Source organism: Curcuma longa, chromosome 11 (assembly GCF_044706935.1).
Source record: "Curcuma longa cultivar G26 ecotype Majalengka, Jawa Barat chromosome 11, ITB_CL_G26_1.1, whole genome shotgun sequence".
NCBI classification, from domain to species: Eukaryota; Viridiplantae; Streptophyta; class Magnoliopsida; order Zingiberales; family Zingiberaceae; genus Curcuma; species Curcuma longa.
The window spans coordinates 11,105,860-11,124,104 of NC_133871.1; the positions used below are offsets into that span (position 1 = coordinate 11,105,860).

At 35.2% G+C, this 18,245-nt stretch overlaps 1 protein-coding gene across 1 annotated transcript; it reads right to left on the reverse strand.

Moving 5' to 3' along the window:
- Positions 1–278: 278 nt before the first annotated feature.
- Positions 279–13,186, reverse strand: LOC141839682 (DNA gyrase subunit B, chloroplastic/mitochondrial-like). Its single transcript, XM_074727484.1, is given in 22 exon segments — positions 279–517; positions 631–761; positions 1,131–1,236; positions 1,304–1,357; positions 1,467–1,583; positions 1,665–1,778; positions 2,551–2,623; positions 3,666–3,775; positions 3,908–4,036; positions 4,179–4,277; positions 5,026–5,167; positions 5,403–5,473; positions 6,213–6,317; positions 7,376–7,452; positions 7,570–7,720; positions 8,641–8,742; positions 11,209–11,265; positions 11,816–11,929; positions 12,037–12,117; positions 12,769–12,889; positions 12,985–13,065; positions 13,067–13,186. Coding segments are annotated over 22 exon segments (2,193 nt in total). The 5' UTR covers positions 13,156–13,186; the 3' UTR covers positions 279–448.
- Positions 13,187–18,245: the final 5,059 nt, after the last annotated feature.

Here is an 18,245-nt window from a genome sequence, read left to right on the forward strand (position 1 = left end):
ATATTAGAAGAGGAAAGAGCTAACAATCAACAAAAGAGGTGGCTCGAATGGGGAAAAGGCAACAATCATTCGAAGATTGACTACCTTATAATCTTAGTCATAGATCATCACTCTTGGACTTATGCTTACAATCATTCCAATTCTTGGTTCAAACAACCTAGTCTAAATTTAAAGACATTGTAAGAGCCAAAAGAAGTGTAAATATGATGAACTTCATCCATTTTTTTTGTTTTTTTTTTGTTTTAATGCTGATCCTAGTTGCCTATAATGAGAACAAATGAAGAGAAAAATAGAATGTTTTACCAAGAACATAACGATCCTACCTAGAGCATTCTGCCTATAAATCAGTAAGAACATTACTTAATGAACCAACTGAAAAACCAGATCATAGAAATAGATGTCGCCAACACTCTTCTCGAGGTTACACAAACGTCAATCTGAATCATCCTCAAATGTCGAGATGCTCCAAATTTATCGACTTTGCAGAGTTCTGTATCAGTTCCTTCCTATAATCAACCTGAAAAATAATGGTAACAAGTTGGGGTCTCAAGGAACAATGATGGGTCTACTACTATTATTATTATTATTATTATTAAACCAACAAAAGAAAGCAACATCCTTTTCACTTACTCGAGCACCCATGAGTGAGGAGAACACAACATTAGCTTCGGCAGCATCTTCCACTGTCAGCTGCTTCAGTAGCCTCTTCTCTGGATCTAGTGTAGTTTCCCAGAGTTGTGCCGGCATCATCTCTCCCAATCCTTTTTTCGAAAACACACAGTTAGGATCGAGTAAAGGGGGAAATACAAGGTATTCCACACACTAGCAACATCAGCAGATGAATGCAACCAACAAGGATGATGAAAGACAGTGGCACTAGCTTAGTATTAAGTGTCCTGCTAACAAAGAAAAGGAAGAGCTGGACAATTTAGCATGCTACTCAGAACAAGCATGAAACAAACACGGCCTAGAAAAGATGCAGATGCTGGCCAGAAGAATTTGTGAATTTAAGCTTGATGGTTATTGTATGGAAATAAGCATGATGAAATTCAATTTAGAGAGAAATGGTTTGCAAGTTTTAAGTACATTTAAACACTTATAATTGTTATGCTTTTGTGCTCAACATTTACCTTTGAATCTTTGGATATTGTAGGAAGCATTGGCAGGGAAGGATTTCTTTATGAGTTTAAGCTCTGCTTCATTGTAGCAATAGTGTGCATGTTTTCCACGCTCGACCTGGTATTTGTTTGTAAGGAAATGTAGGACTAAAAAATTTCGTGGTCATTCAAAAAGCAGAGAGTACCTTGTAGAGTGGAGGGACGCCCACATAGATGCAACCTTCATCAAAGAGTGCTTTCTGCATACCAAATTTCACTACTCGTAAAACTAAGAACATCCAAAACTCAAAATTCATTAAACATAAAAAGGAACATTAGTTCCCTGATAATAGCTTTCTACCCAAGCACCTGGTATCTATAGAAAAATGTTAGCAGGAGCGTTCGTATATGAGCACCATCCACATCAGCATCAGTCAGAATGATAATCTTATGATATCTAAGACCATCCTTCTTAAAATCCTCTCCCTGTATGAAGAAATATTCGTATCACTGAGAGCATACATAAAGCTGAAAGATATGTAGGGTACCCAAGTTTGTAAATTCAACCTTTACTCCAAGCCCAAGCCCAAGAATAAGATTTTGAATTTCTTCATTCTTGTATATAGCTGCTTCATCCTTTCTCTCAATATTCAGGATTTTACCTCGCAAGGGCAAAATAGCCTACAATAATAGTTCAAAGAAATTCAATTCTCACTGTATTATAATCTACATATATAGGCGATAAATAGGAAAGATGATCGGATGACTATGCAAAGGCTTCTAATTCTAAAGCATCAAGCTAGCAATTCAAAAAATAAATTTACCATGTGTAATGTGGAAGATTGAGAGGTTATTCCCACACTAACCAGACATTAGTCCTATATATTATTACCAATCTAGTCAAGTCCTTCTGTTAATGTCCAAGCGTTTGGTGCTCCAATCCACTAATTGTTGCAAAGTAGAAATAGGCAAATTATTGCAATAGTAGAAACTAGATGATCATTAATTAGTGACAGAAAGGTAATTGGCAGAAAGATGTTCATTAACCTCAAATAATTCAAATATTAACTAAAAAATTTTCTACAATTCAATTAGTTCGACAGAAGCCAATATTTCATGAAACATGTGGGCTGGTGAAAGTCTTTGGTAACAAAAGATGATTGAGAGAAAAATCATCCAAAAAAGAGAAACAGTGGCATAATATGGGACTTCAAAGAATGATCTTGATCGTCCAATATTAGAACTGCAAAGGGTAAATAGTATTACTCCAATTGCACAATCCAAAAGTGAAAATGATGTATTGCTACATCAGTGGATAAGAAGAAAGAGCAACGTTATCTTATGGATTTTGTAAGCAAGCCAAGCAACAAACATGGAAGAGCATACAACGCCACTAAATAATTCTACCATCTTTTGCTAATTTGAAAACTGACTGATGAAATTGACATTTCACCTGGAACCTCCGGTCACGACCTTGCTTTGCACTGCCGCCAGCCGAATCGCCTTCAACTATGAAGATCTCTAAAAATTTTGGAAGAAAAAAAAGATAAACAAAAGGAGATTGCAAGTTAATGTATAAAATAAAACTTACTGGAAAAACAGAACAAATGTAATGGCAGGAATTCAATCCCAAAAATTACAGAGCAATCGGAAAGAAAAAAAATACTAAAAAATGTTGAATCTAGAGCAATTATTATTGTTTCGTTTGTCTTAGTTTCACTACATCTATGCAATTATACTTCAAGAGAAAGATACATCTAGATATCCTTCTCTAACACAACATGTTGATATATGATGCCAATAGAAAAGACGACCATTATACAGGCATCTCATAGCAAGAATCATATTACTATGCTTATACCTTATACCAGATGATCTAAAAAGTTTATCCAAGGTTTCATTTCTCATGCTGAAGCTTTCATTTTTTTTTTCTTTTTTCAGAAACTCACAGAAGGTAGTTTCTGATAAATCAAATAAAATTCATAATTTTTTGCTTGATGGTACTCTATCAACTAAGGAAATAATAATAATGTCATACAAAATTTTAATAAAACGCCTTGCACAATAGTTTGTGAGCTGAACAATGAAAACCGATATAAATTATGTCTCATTAATTTTCATACACATGTTTAAGGCAAGGCTGGACTGTAAATTATTCAATTTTTTTAGGCCTTAGCCTTCTCTTAAATTGCATTTGAAAGTAGGATTAACATTTGGCATTAATCATTGTGATAGCAACATTTCTGGATAGAGGCACAAAATGCCATGCAAGTATAAACTGCACTAACAGTGATTTTAGTGCTCAGATAAGCCAGGAAGATTCTCAGGTTTCTAGCAGACTGTCCTCAACACCAATACTTTCACAAATACTAAGATTCTAATTATAGCAAGTTTCTAGCGGACTGTCCTCAACACCAATACTTTCACTAAAATAAATTAGTCATACCATCAATTTTTAATTATCAAACCTTAACATTATAAATAACAACTAATGAACAATAATGAAACATTTACATGTAAAAAAATATCATTAAATGTGACAAAATATTAAATTACCAGCATTAAATGTCTTCAGGATTAGTAGAAGAACAATCAGCTAATTTTCCAGGAAGGGAAGAAGATTTCAACACACTTTTTGTCCTGACCAATTCTCTAGCTCTTTTTGCTGCCATTGCTGCCTAAATTATGCAATTTTAAGATTATGTTAATGATTTACACAAAAGCATAAGTACCCAATACCAGAAATGATAGCATGCATCCAACATATGACCTTTTTAATTTAATATACATAAAGGAAATAGCTTCTTAACCTTCAAAGCGTTCAGAGCTTTAGACAAAATCGAGTCGAGAACATCTGGATGCAACTCTAGGTACTCAGTAAGATACTCTTGAACACATTGTTCAACAACTCTTCGTACATCAGGATTCCCAAGCCTTGTCTGCCTCATAAGAATACAAGATATCATGTTCATAAGAATAAGCATAAGCTAATCACAAATTTTCCTCTGGCAAATCAAGTAATAGAAGAAATTCATGAAGATTTTTTTAACAGCTTTTCAGAACATATCGAGCCACATTTACCTTTGTTTGTCCTTCAAATTCTGGATTTGGAACCTTCACAGAGATAATGCATGTTAATCCTTCCCTTACGTGTTCCCCACTCAAGTTAATATCCTTATCCTGCCAAAAACCTCTTCAATGAATCAATACAAAGAAAAATTAACAAAAGATATGTGTGTAGATTGACAAGTTCTGATCAGTATCATCTAAAATTAAATCGTATAAAATACAGGTGAAAGAAATGATTAGCCTCTCAACTAAGAGGCACTAACAAGTGGATTTTCTAGACAAAATGTGCCATTAGATTGTCTTTTCTAAATGGAAAAAAATAAAAAGAATATATAATATATAACACAGATTGGCTTCTTGGAGAGATATGACATCAAATAATTCAGCCAGCAGGTTCAGAATTACACAGTAAAAATACCCCATTAGACATACATATAGCAAAGTCACTAAAACAAAAAATAAAAAGGAACTGCAGAAAGTGAATCATTCATGACTGAGTACAGCTAGAGACTATGAGCTCCTTAGGTAACAAGAAAATAGAAAATAAACTTCCACCTCTATTTGGAACTTAATTAACTATTGTATCAGTCAAAAATATTGTGACTTGTATGCATGCTGAAGGTTTGAATCTGCAGAATTAATCAAAGGAAATTCTTGATCTGAAAAATAAATAATGATTTTTTTTGTCATGAAGAATAAAGGACTCCATATAACAGTATTCATACATTTATAAATAATTGGAATTACACAGAGCTTTGGAAACAGCCTTTTTCAATTCCCTGAAATGTGCTAGGAATGCCATTTTTTCATAAGAAACAAGAATTTTGGCAACATATAATAATCATTGGTTATTTAATACCTTGGTAAGCTTAGACTTCTTTCCCAGATTGTTGATAGTTCTTGTTAATGAAGCTTTCATCCCATCTATATGGGTTCCACCATCAATTGTGCGGATGCTGTTAGCATAACCAAGAATTGTATCGCTATACGAATCAGCGCACCTGTTTGAGGCAATTAAAATTCAACTGGCATGCTTCTTTATGCTTAGAATAAGAACCTTATATCATATTCTACTAATGAAACAAAGAGCCAATGATATAATTGGAAAGGGTTAAGAGCAGCCATAATCAAGATAATGAAGCACGAACAGATGTTTGGCTTGTTCGTGGCATATGAAAGGAGTTAGATGACACAGATTGACAACTTGTTTATAAATACAACAAAAAAGTACATTACCACTGAAGTGCTACATCAACTGTAATTCCACCAGTTTCTTCTTTAAAAGCAACTGTGTCATGAATAGGTTTCTGGATAATCATAAATTAATCAGCATCAGTAATAATTGACTATGAGGAATCAGTACATAAGATGGAGATTACAGTGAGAAATAACATACTTTTAACTACATAAAAAATCAACATGCATGAATCAACAAAATTATTATATGCTTATCCTCTTTGCCATGAGAAGAATCTAGAAGGCAATTTCCAAATCTTACAAAAGACAACAAAAACTGTAGGTAACTTTGTTAAGCTCAAAAACAATATCCACAAAAGTAAGAGAAGTTATAATTCCAGTTGCAGAGTTTGGATAGTAAATATAGTTTGGCAAGGGACAGAATTGTGTGATAATTATCATCTCCTAAGTAACTGTATCGAGACGGTCTTTACAGACCTCTACATAGGCCTGCAAAATTTCCAAATCTGCCACACACATGACACAGCACCACAAATGGTCTTCCTGCCAACTGTCAGTTTCCTTCTCAATTAATCATAAAACTCACAGTTCTCTGTCCTAGATTTCTTTAGAGTATTTTATTCACTTGCAAGGAATGGAGCTTTATTTATTTGAAGGGATTGAAAATATTCAGATATTAGAAATTTACAGAAACACCAAAGAATAGCAGATTCAGATAAACCCAATGTATCTCTCTTCACTACTAAGCTAAAGGGAATTCTAAAATAAGACAACCAATGCTATTAACTCACTACCAGTGCATCAGACATTAATCCCAATTTTTCACCTCAAAATGTAATGTGTACAAACCTTGTCAGTGTTTAGCCATTTAACATATTCTACCAAGCCACCTGCATAGGAATATTCATTGAACTGTTCATCTGAGTCGCTCTCCTTTTTCAATGTAATTCTAAGCTGCAAGGAAATAACAAAATGAAAAATGGCATGTGAACTTTACATTATGTATAAATACATAAGATTCAGCAAAAACAAGCATACAGATCTAATTGTGTTTTGATATACAACATTCGTTTAGAATGACACTTTCATGGTGGCATATATTGTCCACAGGGCCTATTTGAGTATAACAGCACATTGAAGTCATTTAATCAAACATGCATATGGTTTTCTAGTATCTGCAAAGCATAGAGTAGCAGGAATAGGTAAATAAGGATTAAAATGCATCTACATCTTATTAGACAATGATGCAGTCAGTGCATCACCTAAAACCAATTTAGATTACACATAGACTTCATCATGATTTGTCTTATAGATATAAATGCTCTGTATTGCAAGTGAACTTAGAAAGAGGTTAATAAGGATTCAAATGCATCTACATCTTATTAGTACAACAAAGCCGTCAAAGCATCACCTAAAACTAATTTAGATTCTTGGCATATATACTTCATCATGATTTGTCTTAGAGATATATGTGGATCTCTGCACTGCAAGTGAACTTAGATGCCTTTAGGTGAGTAAGCAAATGAATAACACATAACATCATTTGATAACGAACAACCTGAGATATCTAAGTACTAAAGCTTTACACAGGACTTTATTGAAATTGGAAATTACAATGTCATTTCACATGGGAATCCAACATGGACACTTTCATACAAAACCAGATACAAAGATAACTGTTTTCACATAGAACCCAGTTGTGGCAGATTAGTATCAAAGGAGTGAATAAGGTGTCAGCCAGATTGGATATTAAAAAGAACTGCCAGTGCACATAAACAAATCCAAACACTCATTTCATCCACATGCATATAGCACATACATTGTGCATGCACACTGAGAGAAAGAGAGGCATCTAAAACTTTTCTTGGTTAAGATTGAAACAACAAAGTCTGGCTACAAAAATAACTTTCCCAATGTTCTTAAAGGCTCTTCCAACTCCTTTCCAATGTTGACTAGCTCAAATGTTTACATGTAACCAAATGCAGTTCAAAAAAGGGGAAAATGTTGCATACCCCAGGGTTTAAGAAAGCAAGTTCCCGGATTCGTCCAGCAATTGTATTGAAATCAAAGTCCATGGAAGTGGTGAATACTGCAAACCAAAGGCAAAAGGTTTGTACAATTTACAACATAAAAATAAGTGGTATGAAAATAGCAGAATTAAATTATCACATTCCATCTCTAGAATGGAAAAGAGAAAGAAGCATACCATCGCTATCAGGCCAAAACTGTATAGACGTCCCTGTCTGAGTACTTGATTCTGCTGGCAGTGGATGACTTGTTAAAATAGTAACTGGCTTCCCACGAGCATATTTTTGCTGGTATTCCTTTCCATCACGCCATACTGTAATCTCAAGTGCCTGCTCCAAACCACAAAAATTCAGAGCCAAAAAATAGAAAGAAGTTCTTTCAACATAAACAGAAAAGCCAAGTTATGACACAAAATACAGCAAAGAAACAAAGAAAGCAAGCAATGTAGACTGTACAAATGACATGATGCGCACACAAGCAATAAGACGCTATTTACAAAATCTTAGATTTTAATTATTAAATAAATAAAAAAATTAACTGATGAATATAACTAATAATGTAAAATCTACAAACATACAGAGAACTCAATGGAGTGATAAATCACAGTAGCTGAACTCAAATAGTTGGGAACATGGTGATGGATACAAAAGAAAAGAAAAGGTTCATGTTGGACTCTATGAATCCTCACATAGCCAAAGGATGTACACTAATGTGAGAGATGGTTGGAATAAAAACAACTAGTTTACAGCAGACGGTTATCAAATGCCTCGATAAATAAGCTTCACAATCTATCAGAAGTAAAATTTAGCATTCATAGCTGAACATTCAAAGTATATTGATAGGCTCAGAGTCTAACTTTGTAGTAGCAAATAGGTATCTGCACCAAAAAACGTACAACAACCACAACAAAATATGAGCTGCAAAGTAGTTTGAATCAACCTCACACCATATTGTCAGCCATGCAGCTTCTCATATACACAACTCAATAAAAAAAGACAGCACCTTGAGACCAATTACAGAAATAGGAGAAACATAAAACTATTTCATAGAAACTGTGGCATTAGTTATGCAAAGCTGTATCTCAGGTTGTAGCAAAGAAGTGGGAAAATGCAGGATTAATAAAACATGTGCATATAGGTTGTTAAGTTATCGTACCTCACATAATCATTAGTTGCCCACCAAAAAGTACTAAGATATTAGATATAGCACAAACAAAAAAATCAAAATGAAAAATATGCATACAGCATACCTCAGATAAAGCATTGACAACAGACAAACCAACACCGTGTAATCCACCAGAAACACTATAACCACTACTTGAACCACCAAATTTGCCCCCTGCATGTAACACCTGCAAATTTGTGGAATCAAAGCATTAGGATCCTAGATAAATAATAAACATGAAATTTGACCATATGATAAAACATAAAGTATTGGCACAATACCATTTCAAGCAATTTCAAGGAAAGGCAAAGATTTAAGTAGAGTACACTGAACCATCAAATATATCAGTTCTACTATATGTTACCCACATTTAAGTATATTGGTTAAGTGAAATGATGTGAAATTACAAGCATAAAGTTAAGCTCTCATAACAGAAGAAAGCACTCCGCCACCCAAGTTAAGAGACTTCTTGATTATATATTTAACACAGACAGTTAAAGGTAATAATATCAACTAGAAATGTGCGAGCGCACACACGTGCATACTCATGCACACATACCGCACGCGCGCACGTGCACACACAGATCACATGTTTACATTCTACTATTGCAGAACCTCCTCATGGAACTAGAATGCACGCTTAGGCAACAACTAACAACTAAGGTTGCATCATGGCAGACTGTCTTGGAAAAAATAACACACATACACAGATTACATTCACATTCTACTATTGTAGAACCTCCTCATGGAACTAGAATGCACGCTTAGGAAACGACTAACAACTAAGGTTGCATCATTGCAGATTATCTCTTGGAAAAAAATAGCAGTCTCTGCCATAGCTGTCAAAATCAGCATAGGAACTGATAACAAAATCAGTATCAATATCAGATCAAAAATTTTGGTTATACAAGATCATATGAATGGTTAGTTGGGAATGACTAAAAAATTCTTAAAATATATAATAAAATTAAATGGCTTTATATATGAGACTACAGGAGGTATGTAAAAAACCTTAAAAAGAATGCACATTTGGACAAATTAGCAGCATCCACCATAGTTGTAAAAGTCAGTATAGTTATCAATATTGGGATAGGATGATCAAAAATGTCAATTAACGGTTGCATTGGATCATAATAATGGTGAGATGGGACTAAAATATATAATAAAATTAAATTGTTTCATATATGAGGTTATAAAAGGTAAGGAAAAACCTTGAAATGCATATTTGTACCATTAACACCATATATCAAAAATGCATAAGATCAAGAGATGTTGCTATGTTCTCTCCCAACCCATAATACTCTCCCAATCAACAGTGAATGAGAGAGATAGGTATGGCATTGGGTCTAGTGAGTGGTATATCACTTGCAATGGTATGTTAAATCATGAGTTGTGATGATATTAAGCAATTCAAGCAACAATAACACTTCTCACCCACACTCCCCACCCTAAATACAAGTCAGCAAATATTCACAAGCTAGGATCAACAAGATGTCTACTAAATAAGCTGAGTTTTCCAAAATAAATTTGATTTTACCAAATGTTAACTAATTCCAACTATTTTTAGCAAATCCTAACTCATTTCAAGACAATTCCATTGATATTTCTCCACCAATCTTCATTAGATGTCTAATTTTATAGAAAGACGGGATCCGCTTGCACTCACATTGACCCAACTTGGGTGATCTACATGGGTTAAGAATTGATTTTGACAACCATGGTCTCTAGATCGAGCAGCGTTGAAAATAATGGTAGGCGGTCGTGGGGCGGTCAGTGACCGCCTACCGCCTTGGCTGCCTAAGCGGTGCCTAGGCAGTTGAATTTTTTAAAAAATAAAAAAGTTAATCTAAATAATTAAAAAAATAATATATATATATATATATATATATATATATATATATATATATTAATAGGATAATTTTATTAGGTTTTAATTAAGTCTATTTAAATTATCTCAATCATAGCTAAGAGTTGATTAAAATTATTAATATAAAATTTTGATTAAATTCTAAGTTTAAAAAAAAACTCTACATTTCATTTTGGCGGCATTTCTTCGGCTTCAGACGCGTCGCCGGACCCGGGTGACACATCACCGGATACATCGCCTAAGCCCGGCGACAAGCCTAGACCTGTCACCTGGGCCCGACGACAAGTCCACACCCGTCGCACGAACCCGAACGTGTGACTCAAGCCCGACGACAAGCCCAAAAGCATCACCCAAGACTAACCTAACGACGGCAGCGGCGGAGGGTAGCAACAACGATGTCGGTTTGAGGTAGAAGGAAGCATTGCAGGTTTTTTAACTTAAGTTTACTTTGACCACCGCCGAAACCACCGCTTCTCACAAATGCAATGTGGTTAAGGTCTGCCTCCCGCCTAGGCAGTCACCTCAACCGCCATTTAGAACACTAAGACTGACAATAACATCTTAAGTACTAGCTGCTTAAGGGCAACTGTATGTTCATAATGTTGTTGGTGTAACTTTAAGTTATGTCTCAAGGCCTAACACAACCCTTAACCATTTACATCCACTCTTGGGACCACTATTGGTGCTATGGACAGATATTAATAGAAACCCACTAAAAATGAAATATTTTATACATGATATGTCAGTTGTTTCTCACTTAAGGAAAAGAGTGCATAAGAAGCATACCGTCAAAACAGTCTCTAATGAGGACTTCTTTGTTGCAGGATGTACATCCGTAGGAATCTACAAGGCATATAAGATTTTTATTTAGGAACAATAACTAACATTTGCAAGAAAGTATTCAATGCAAAAACAATAATATGTACAACAATACATTTCAATTTCAACCTTGGATAAAAATCTATATGGATAATTAATTTCAATATGTATTTAGAAAAGCAAAAAAAAGGAAGTAGTTCCTTAAACTTGAAATCCCTTCTTCTATCCTTTTTGTACCCAAAACTAACAGGCATACAATAGCACTTCAAGTGAACACTCAGAATTCATCTTGGTCATGTGTACAACTTTTTAGAAAATGTTCAATACTTAGATCCACACCTTTATGTATTAATTTTATCACACAGAATTAGCATTTCTATTAGTGCTCATATCATCGACCAATGAAGTTGCAGCTTATTTCTTATACTTTTTAGTTCAATGAAGTTGGAACATGTGAGAAACAATTCATAAAACTATGATACCAGTTCTACAGAAATTAAGAATAACAGGAAGTTCAACAGAGGGTTAGATTTTGATTGTCATCCTAAGTTGAAACTTGGAAAAAGTTCCATACCCCTCTACCATTATCCTTGATGCTCACGGAATTATCTTTGTGCAAAATTACTTCTATTTTTGATGCATATCCTGCTTGTGCTTCATCAATAGAGTTGTCTAGTATTTCATACACCTACAGAGGAAGAAAAGGAACAAAAATAAGGTAAGAAAAAGAAACAGAGAATGGTAGAGATAAGTTGTGATACCACAGAAATGGCAAATCATGTATATCTGAAATACCAAATGATGCAAGCCACGGGGTCCGGTGCTCCCAATATACATTCCAGGTCTCTTCCTCACTGGATCAAGACCTTCTAAAACCTGGAAAAATGCAGCATATTCACATCTTCACAAAGTACATGATGAATTGACTATTAATATCCAAACGTCAACCAGGCATCTTTTCATGGGAACAACTTTCGTTTGGAAAGATAAATAAGAAAGAACATAGGCATGTTCAAAAGTGATTGTTTCATTATACGTTGAGACGACTTCAATTTGTTAGAGTAGGTGTAAGCTTCAGTGTGAGGCCAAAAAACACTCAACAAAACATATAAAAATAGCATAAATGATTTGGGGATCGCTAATGATAGCCTTGCATGGACGAGCCCAAATAGTTAGAACAATATGATGATGACGACGACGACGACACAATGATGAACCTTGTTATCCAAATGGAAGTCGAACTGCACCTTGTTATCCAAACCAAGTCTAGCATTTCCGCCAAAAAAAAATGCTACAGAATACCATAGTTTATATCCTTCGTTCTGCTTACAATTTGTATATCTTCAAACGTCATATAACATAACAAAAGCATCCCCTTTTCATATTAGGCAACCCACCAAGAAGCCCCCGCAGAAGCGGAAACGCCTCAAAACCAGCACAAGAACATTGGAGAAAAGAACAGATTTTTAAAAAAACAAACAAACAAAAAAGAGTTAGGATAGGGGCCTCCAATAGAGTAGGAACCACCTGAATCTGCTCAGAACCGTAGTTTTGATTAGCTTTATCCTGGAGCGCCTCCGAAGCCAAGCTCGACGACTTGAAAGCCCGCACTGCCACTCCATTAATCGGAGGCCGGAAGCCAAAAGTTCTGGAAAAAAAAAAAGAACACGAAAACACACAAGGTCACGTTTTGGCCCAAATGCCCGACAAAGAGAAGGAAGAGTAACAAGGAAAAGGGAAGACCTCGGTCGGAAGAATAAGCGGGGGCTGTGACAGGGGCTGAGGGAGGAAGCGAATGAGAAAGAGGAAGGTGCGGGATAGCGAGGAGGAGGAGGAGGAGGAGCAAGAGGAGAAGAAGCGACGTGCGAAGAGGATGCGGATATTGAGAGACGGTGACGACCTCAAGAGCGCCATGGATGGTCGGCGACTGTAGCTGTGGTGCGGTGGAGGGGGATGAAGTAGGAAGTAGCGTTGTCTATGAGTTACACCATTCCCTCTTATTCTCAAAGCGAGGGATCACGATCACAACCCTAATCTACGGCAATCGCTTTTTCCAATTTTTTCTCTCTCTCTCTTTCTTTTTTTAACGGCAATATAAACGAGGCGCAATTTAACCCAGGCGCACACAGATTTTAGAAATTTCTAAATCACGCATCCTACTTGAAAAATGACCAAATAAAAAATAATAATAATCTCAGTTAATCGCATTGATTCAAATCCTCGAGCTGACCGATTCGGTCTTATAAAAATTTGTCACTGATCAACCCAGATATCAAATAATCCTTTAATTTACGATCCCCATTCAAAATGAGACAAAAATGATCATACTAGCATTGATTTACGGTGGCGTTCTAGATTCTATTCCTGTTAATACTAATCGGTTTTCAAAGTCTATCATATTTTTTTAAAAATAAATATAAAAATTATTTATATGATTTAAATGTATACAATCCATATCTCTCCCTCTATTTTCTTCATCACTAGTTAAAAATAAGTCTCTCTATTAATTATAAAAAATATTTTAATAGTTTTAGATGTATGTAACTTTCATATCGCTCTCCCTTTCGTTGGGCTAGTGTAAAATAAATCTTTATTTCTTCTCCTCTCTCACCTATAGATTTATATAACTCGATTTTATTTTAATTTAATTATTAAAATCAGAATCAAATATTTGATGTCAAATATATATTCTTTAAACTCTACTTTTACATGATCATGTAGTTATAAATTTATAAAAATCTAAATAATCGAGATTCAATAATTTTCAAAATTCATTAATCGACCACTTCGATTACACTTTTCAGTCCAAATTTCATAAAGAATACAAATGGATATCCTTCTTTATTGTTTTTGGACTTTCCTAGTAATACCAAGGACAAAAAAATCTTCAACTAAAATGCTTGAGTTGAAAGTTAAGTAAGAAAGTCTGCAGTGCAATTTGTCTGTACGCAGGCTCACAACATGGAGTTTATGTAGGTCACTAGGTTTAACAAGTTCTCCGGGGTAATGATGTCGCAGTAGGATATTCAGGTTGTCACTCAGGTATCTACGGTTTGATCCCCAACTACGGCGTATTTGTAAAAATTTTCCTCCAAATAAGGAGCATAATCAAAGGGGGCTGGACTCTGAACTGACCGCTACGTATACTTTCCGATTTACCCTGGTGACTCAGTGGAAAACTTCCATGGGATCGGACCGGTCAGGATAGTCAATGAGACTAATTAAGATTTATCATTTTTTTAATGTAGATCTAACAAGCCCAATTGATGAGATTTACAACATAAAACTTGATACGGAAATATATTGGTTTATTCTGCATTGCATTCTGTAGAAGACGTAGAAGAGTGAAAATGATATAATTGATAGATTATGGAAATAATCTCTGGATTATGGAAATAATCTCTATAAATCTTTTATTATTAGATGTAAATATTTACCTTGTTAGATTATAAAAATAATCTCTGCATTATTAGAATGTAAATATTCATCTTAATTTGTAGCCTAAAAATACTTATGTACTCTCTATATATTTTATCATAATGAAAAGATGGGTACGCAGAATTTCTTTCATGGTATCAGAGCAAGAGAGAGAAGGATGAGAAGGTGGAGAAGAAAGGAAATTGGAATGGCTAGGACTCTGTAGATGTTAGATGATGAATAGAACCGTTGATCGGCAAGCATTTTGAGTTCTTGACAATAGGTTGAAATATTAGGATAATCGTCCATCTGAACTTGAGTGAATTGATTTTCTAGGTAAACAGCACGAGAAGTTTTGTTATCTTGGAAAATATTTTGCAATCGCTCCCATGCTTGTTGTGCAGTTGAATCCGGTTCTAAGATGGTGTGCAAGAGATCGGAGGAGATCGTACCATAAATCCATTGAAGAACTATTGCATCCAAGCGTGACCATAATGCTTTCTCAGTCTCGATAGCCTCTTCTTGTTCCGTCACGGTTGACTTTGATTTCGGTGGAATAATATGATCGATAACTTGATATGCTCGGCAATGGATTTTAAACAACTCCGCCCATGAAGAATAGTGTCCCTTTTCCATCTCTAAAGTAATAGAGATGAAGTTCTTGACATTGTTAACGGCCAGAGCAGGATGAAATTTGGTTTGATCGGCCATTGATACAAGTAGAAGGAGAGAGCAAGAGAGAGAAGGATGAGAAGGTGGAGAAGAAAGGAAATTGGAATGGCTAGGACTCTGATACCATGAAAGAAATTCTGCGTACCCATCTTTTCATTTGGGTCCAACAGCACTTCTCCACAACCCAATCCACCTACAACAACACATCCATTAGTCTCTTCACCTAGCCCACATCATAACCAAACAAGCCAAGCATTGCCTCGGTCCATTACAACCCGCAGCATGCATGGGATCTTTAAGCCCAAACATCAATTCAATTTGACATCATCGGTTACACCATCCCCTATTCCCCGTAACCCAAAAGCTGCCTTGTCCGACCCGAATTGGAAAGCCGCCATGTCAGATGAATATGATGCTCTTATTAAAAATAAGACGTGGGAGTTGGTGCCTCGTCCTTCTGATGTTAATGTTATTCGTTCAATGTGGATTTTTCGTCATAAAAAGAAATCTGATGGTTCTTTTGAGAGGTATAAAGCTCGTCTTGTTGGTGATGGCAGATCACAACAAGTTGGTGTAGATTATGATGAAACATTTAGCCCTGTGGTGAAACCAGCTACTATTCGGACCGTTCTCAGTATTGCTTTATCAAAATCTTGGCTCATCCATCAGTTAGATGTTAAAAATGCATTCTTGCATGGTCAGTTACATGAAACCGTCTATATGCATCAGCCGTTGGGTTTCAAAGACCCTGTACATCCAGAGTATGTGTGTCTATTGAAGAAATCTCTATATGGCCTTAAACAGGCCCCTCGCGCTTGGTATCAAAGGTTTGCTGACTTTGTCTCCACCATTGGTTTTTCCCATAGCAAATCTGATCACTCTCTATTTATTTATCAAAAAGGAAATGACATGGCATACATTCTTCTTTATGTTGATGATATCATTCTCACTGTCTCATCTGATGCACTTCGCCAATCTATTATGTCCCTCCTTGCTGCTGAATTTGCTATGAAAGATTTGGGCCTTCTCAGTTATTTCTTGGGTATTACCGTTACACGGCATGCGGATGGGTTATTTCTTTGTCAACGTAAATATGCTGAGGACATTATTGAACGGGCCGGCATGACCTCTTGTAAGCCATCATCCACACCGGTAGATACTAAGGCTAAACTGAGTGTCTCTTCTGGATCTCCCTATGAGGATCCTACACATTATCGCAGTTTAGCCGGAGCATTACAATATCTTACATTTACGAGACCAGATATATCTTATGCTGTGCAACAGGTTTGCTTACATATGCATGACCCGAAGGGTGAACATATGAATGCTCTCAAACGAATTCTGCGATATATTCAGGGCACTCTTGACTATGGTTTACATCTTTACAAGTCTTCGATTTCTGGTCTCATCTCTTACACTGATGCTGATTGGGGTGGATGCCCCGATACTAGACGCTCCACTTCTGGATACTGTGTTTTTCTTGGAGACAACTTAATCTCTTGGTCTTCTAAACGTCAACCTACTCTGTCTCGATCTAGTGCTGAAGCCGAGTACAGAGGGGTAGCTAATGTTGTCTCCGAATCCTGTTGGATCCGAAACCTTCTCTTGGAACTCCATTATCCGGTCCATAAGGCCACATTGGTTTATTGTGATAATGTTAGTGCGATCTATCTCTCAGGAAATCCCGTTCAACATCAGCGCACTAAACATATTGAAATGGATATCCACTTCGTCCGCGAAAAAGTTGCTCGTGGACAGGTGCGTGTTCTCCATGTTCCGTCCCGTTATCAAATTGCCGACATCTTCACTAAAGGACTTCCGCGCATACTCTTTGATGATTTTCGAGACAGCCTCAACGTACGGCAACCTCCCGCTTCGACTGTGGGGGTGTGATAGATTATGGAAATAATCTCTGGATTATGGAAATAATCTCTATAAATCTTTTATTATTAGATGTAAATATTTACCTTGTTAGATTATAGAAATAATCTCTGCATTATTAGAATGTAAATATTCATCTTAATTTGTAGCCTAAAAATACTTATGTACTCTCTATATATTTTATCATAATGAAAAGATGGGTACGCAGAATTTCTTTCAATAATTATATCCTATAATAAATTTATCGAATTTCAATTGCAAATTAAGCCTTCAGGAAAAACTACTATGTGCTGGAATTGTTGAATGACAAGCCACCAATCCAATTCAATAAAAGATATTGGTAGTATCGAGTTTCAAAAAAAAAAAAGATTGAATTATATTGGATCTATTATAGGCAGTTTTATTTTACATAAAAAGTTATTTTTACGACTTAAATCCATGACTTTAATATCACATGATAATAATTTTATCATTATATCAAGACTCCCCCTCACTAATCCAGTTCAATGGAGATCAAATTTGTACAATAATTAATCGAACCCATCATATGGAAATCTATGCCACGTGTTAGTAAATTATACACTCTTGTAGCTTGTTTTGTCACTAGATTTGGTTAGTTTCATAATAAGAACTAAGGTGTATATATTTGGAGTTGATGGATCAAATGTGCAAGTCTTTATCATATTAAATAAGGAACATGAACGCATAAAATATGTTCTTTAAATTACGTATAAATTTTTTTAACAAGATCTATGAATTAACGTTAAAATATTTTTAAAAAAAATTAAAATCCACATATTATAATAATTTGTTTTTCAAATATAAATTTATAAATAATAAAAACAGAATTTAGCATTTTAATAATTTTCTACTAAGGAATATAAAATTAAAACGACAACAAATCAAATATTTTTAGTTAAATTTATAAATTACAGGGATAAAATGGGAATATGAAAAAGAAGTGTATGTTTTTCTTCAAAAGAATGCTAACAACAAAGAGAACCACCGACACGCCATTTGATAAATGATAATGC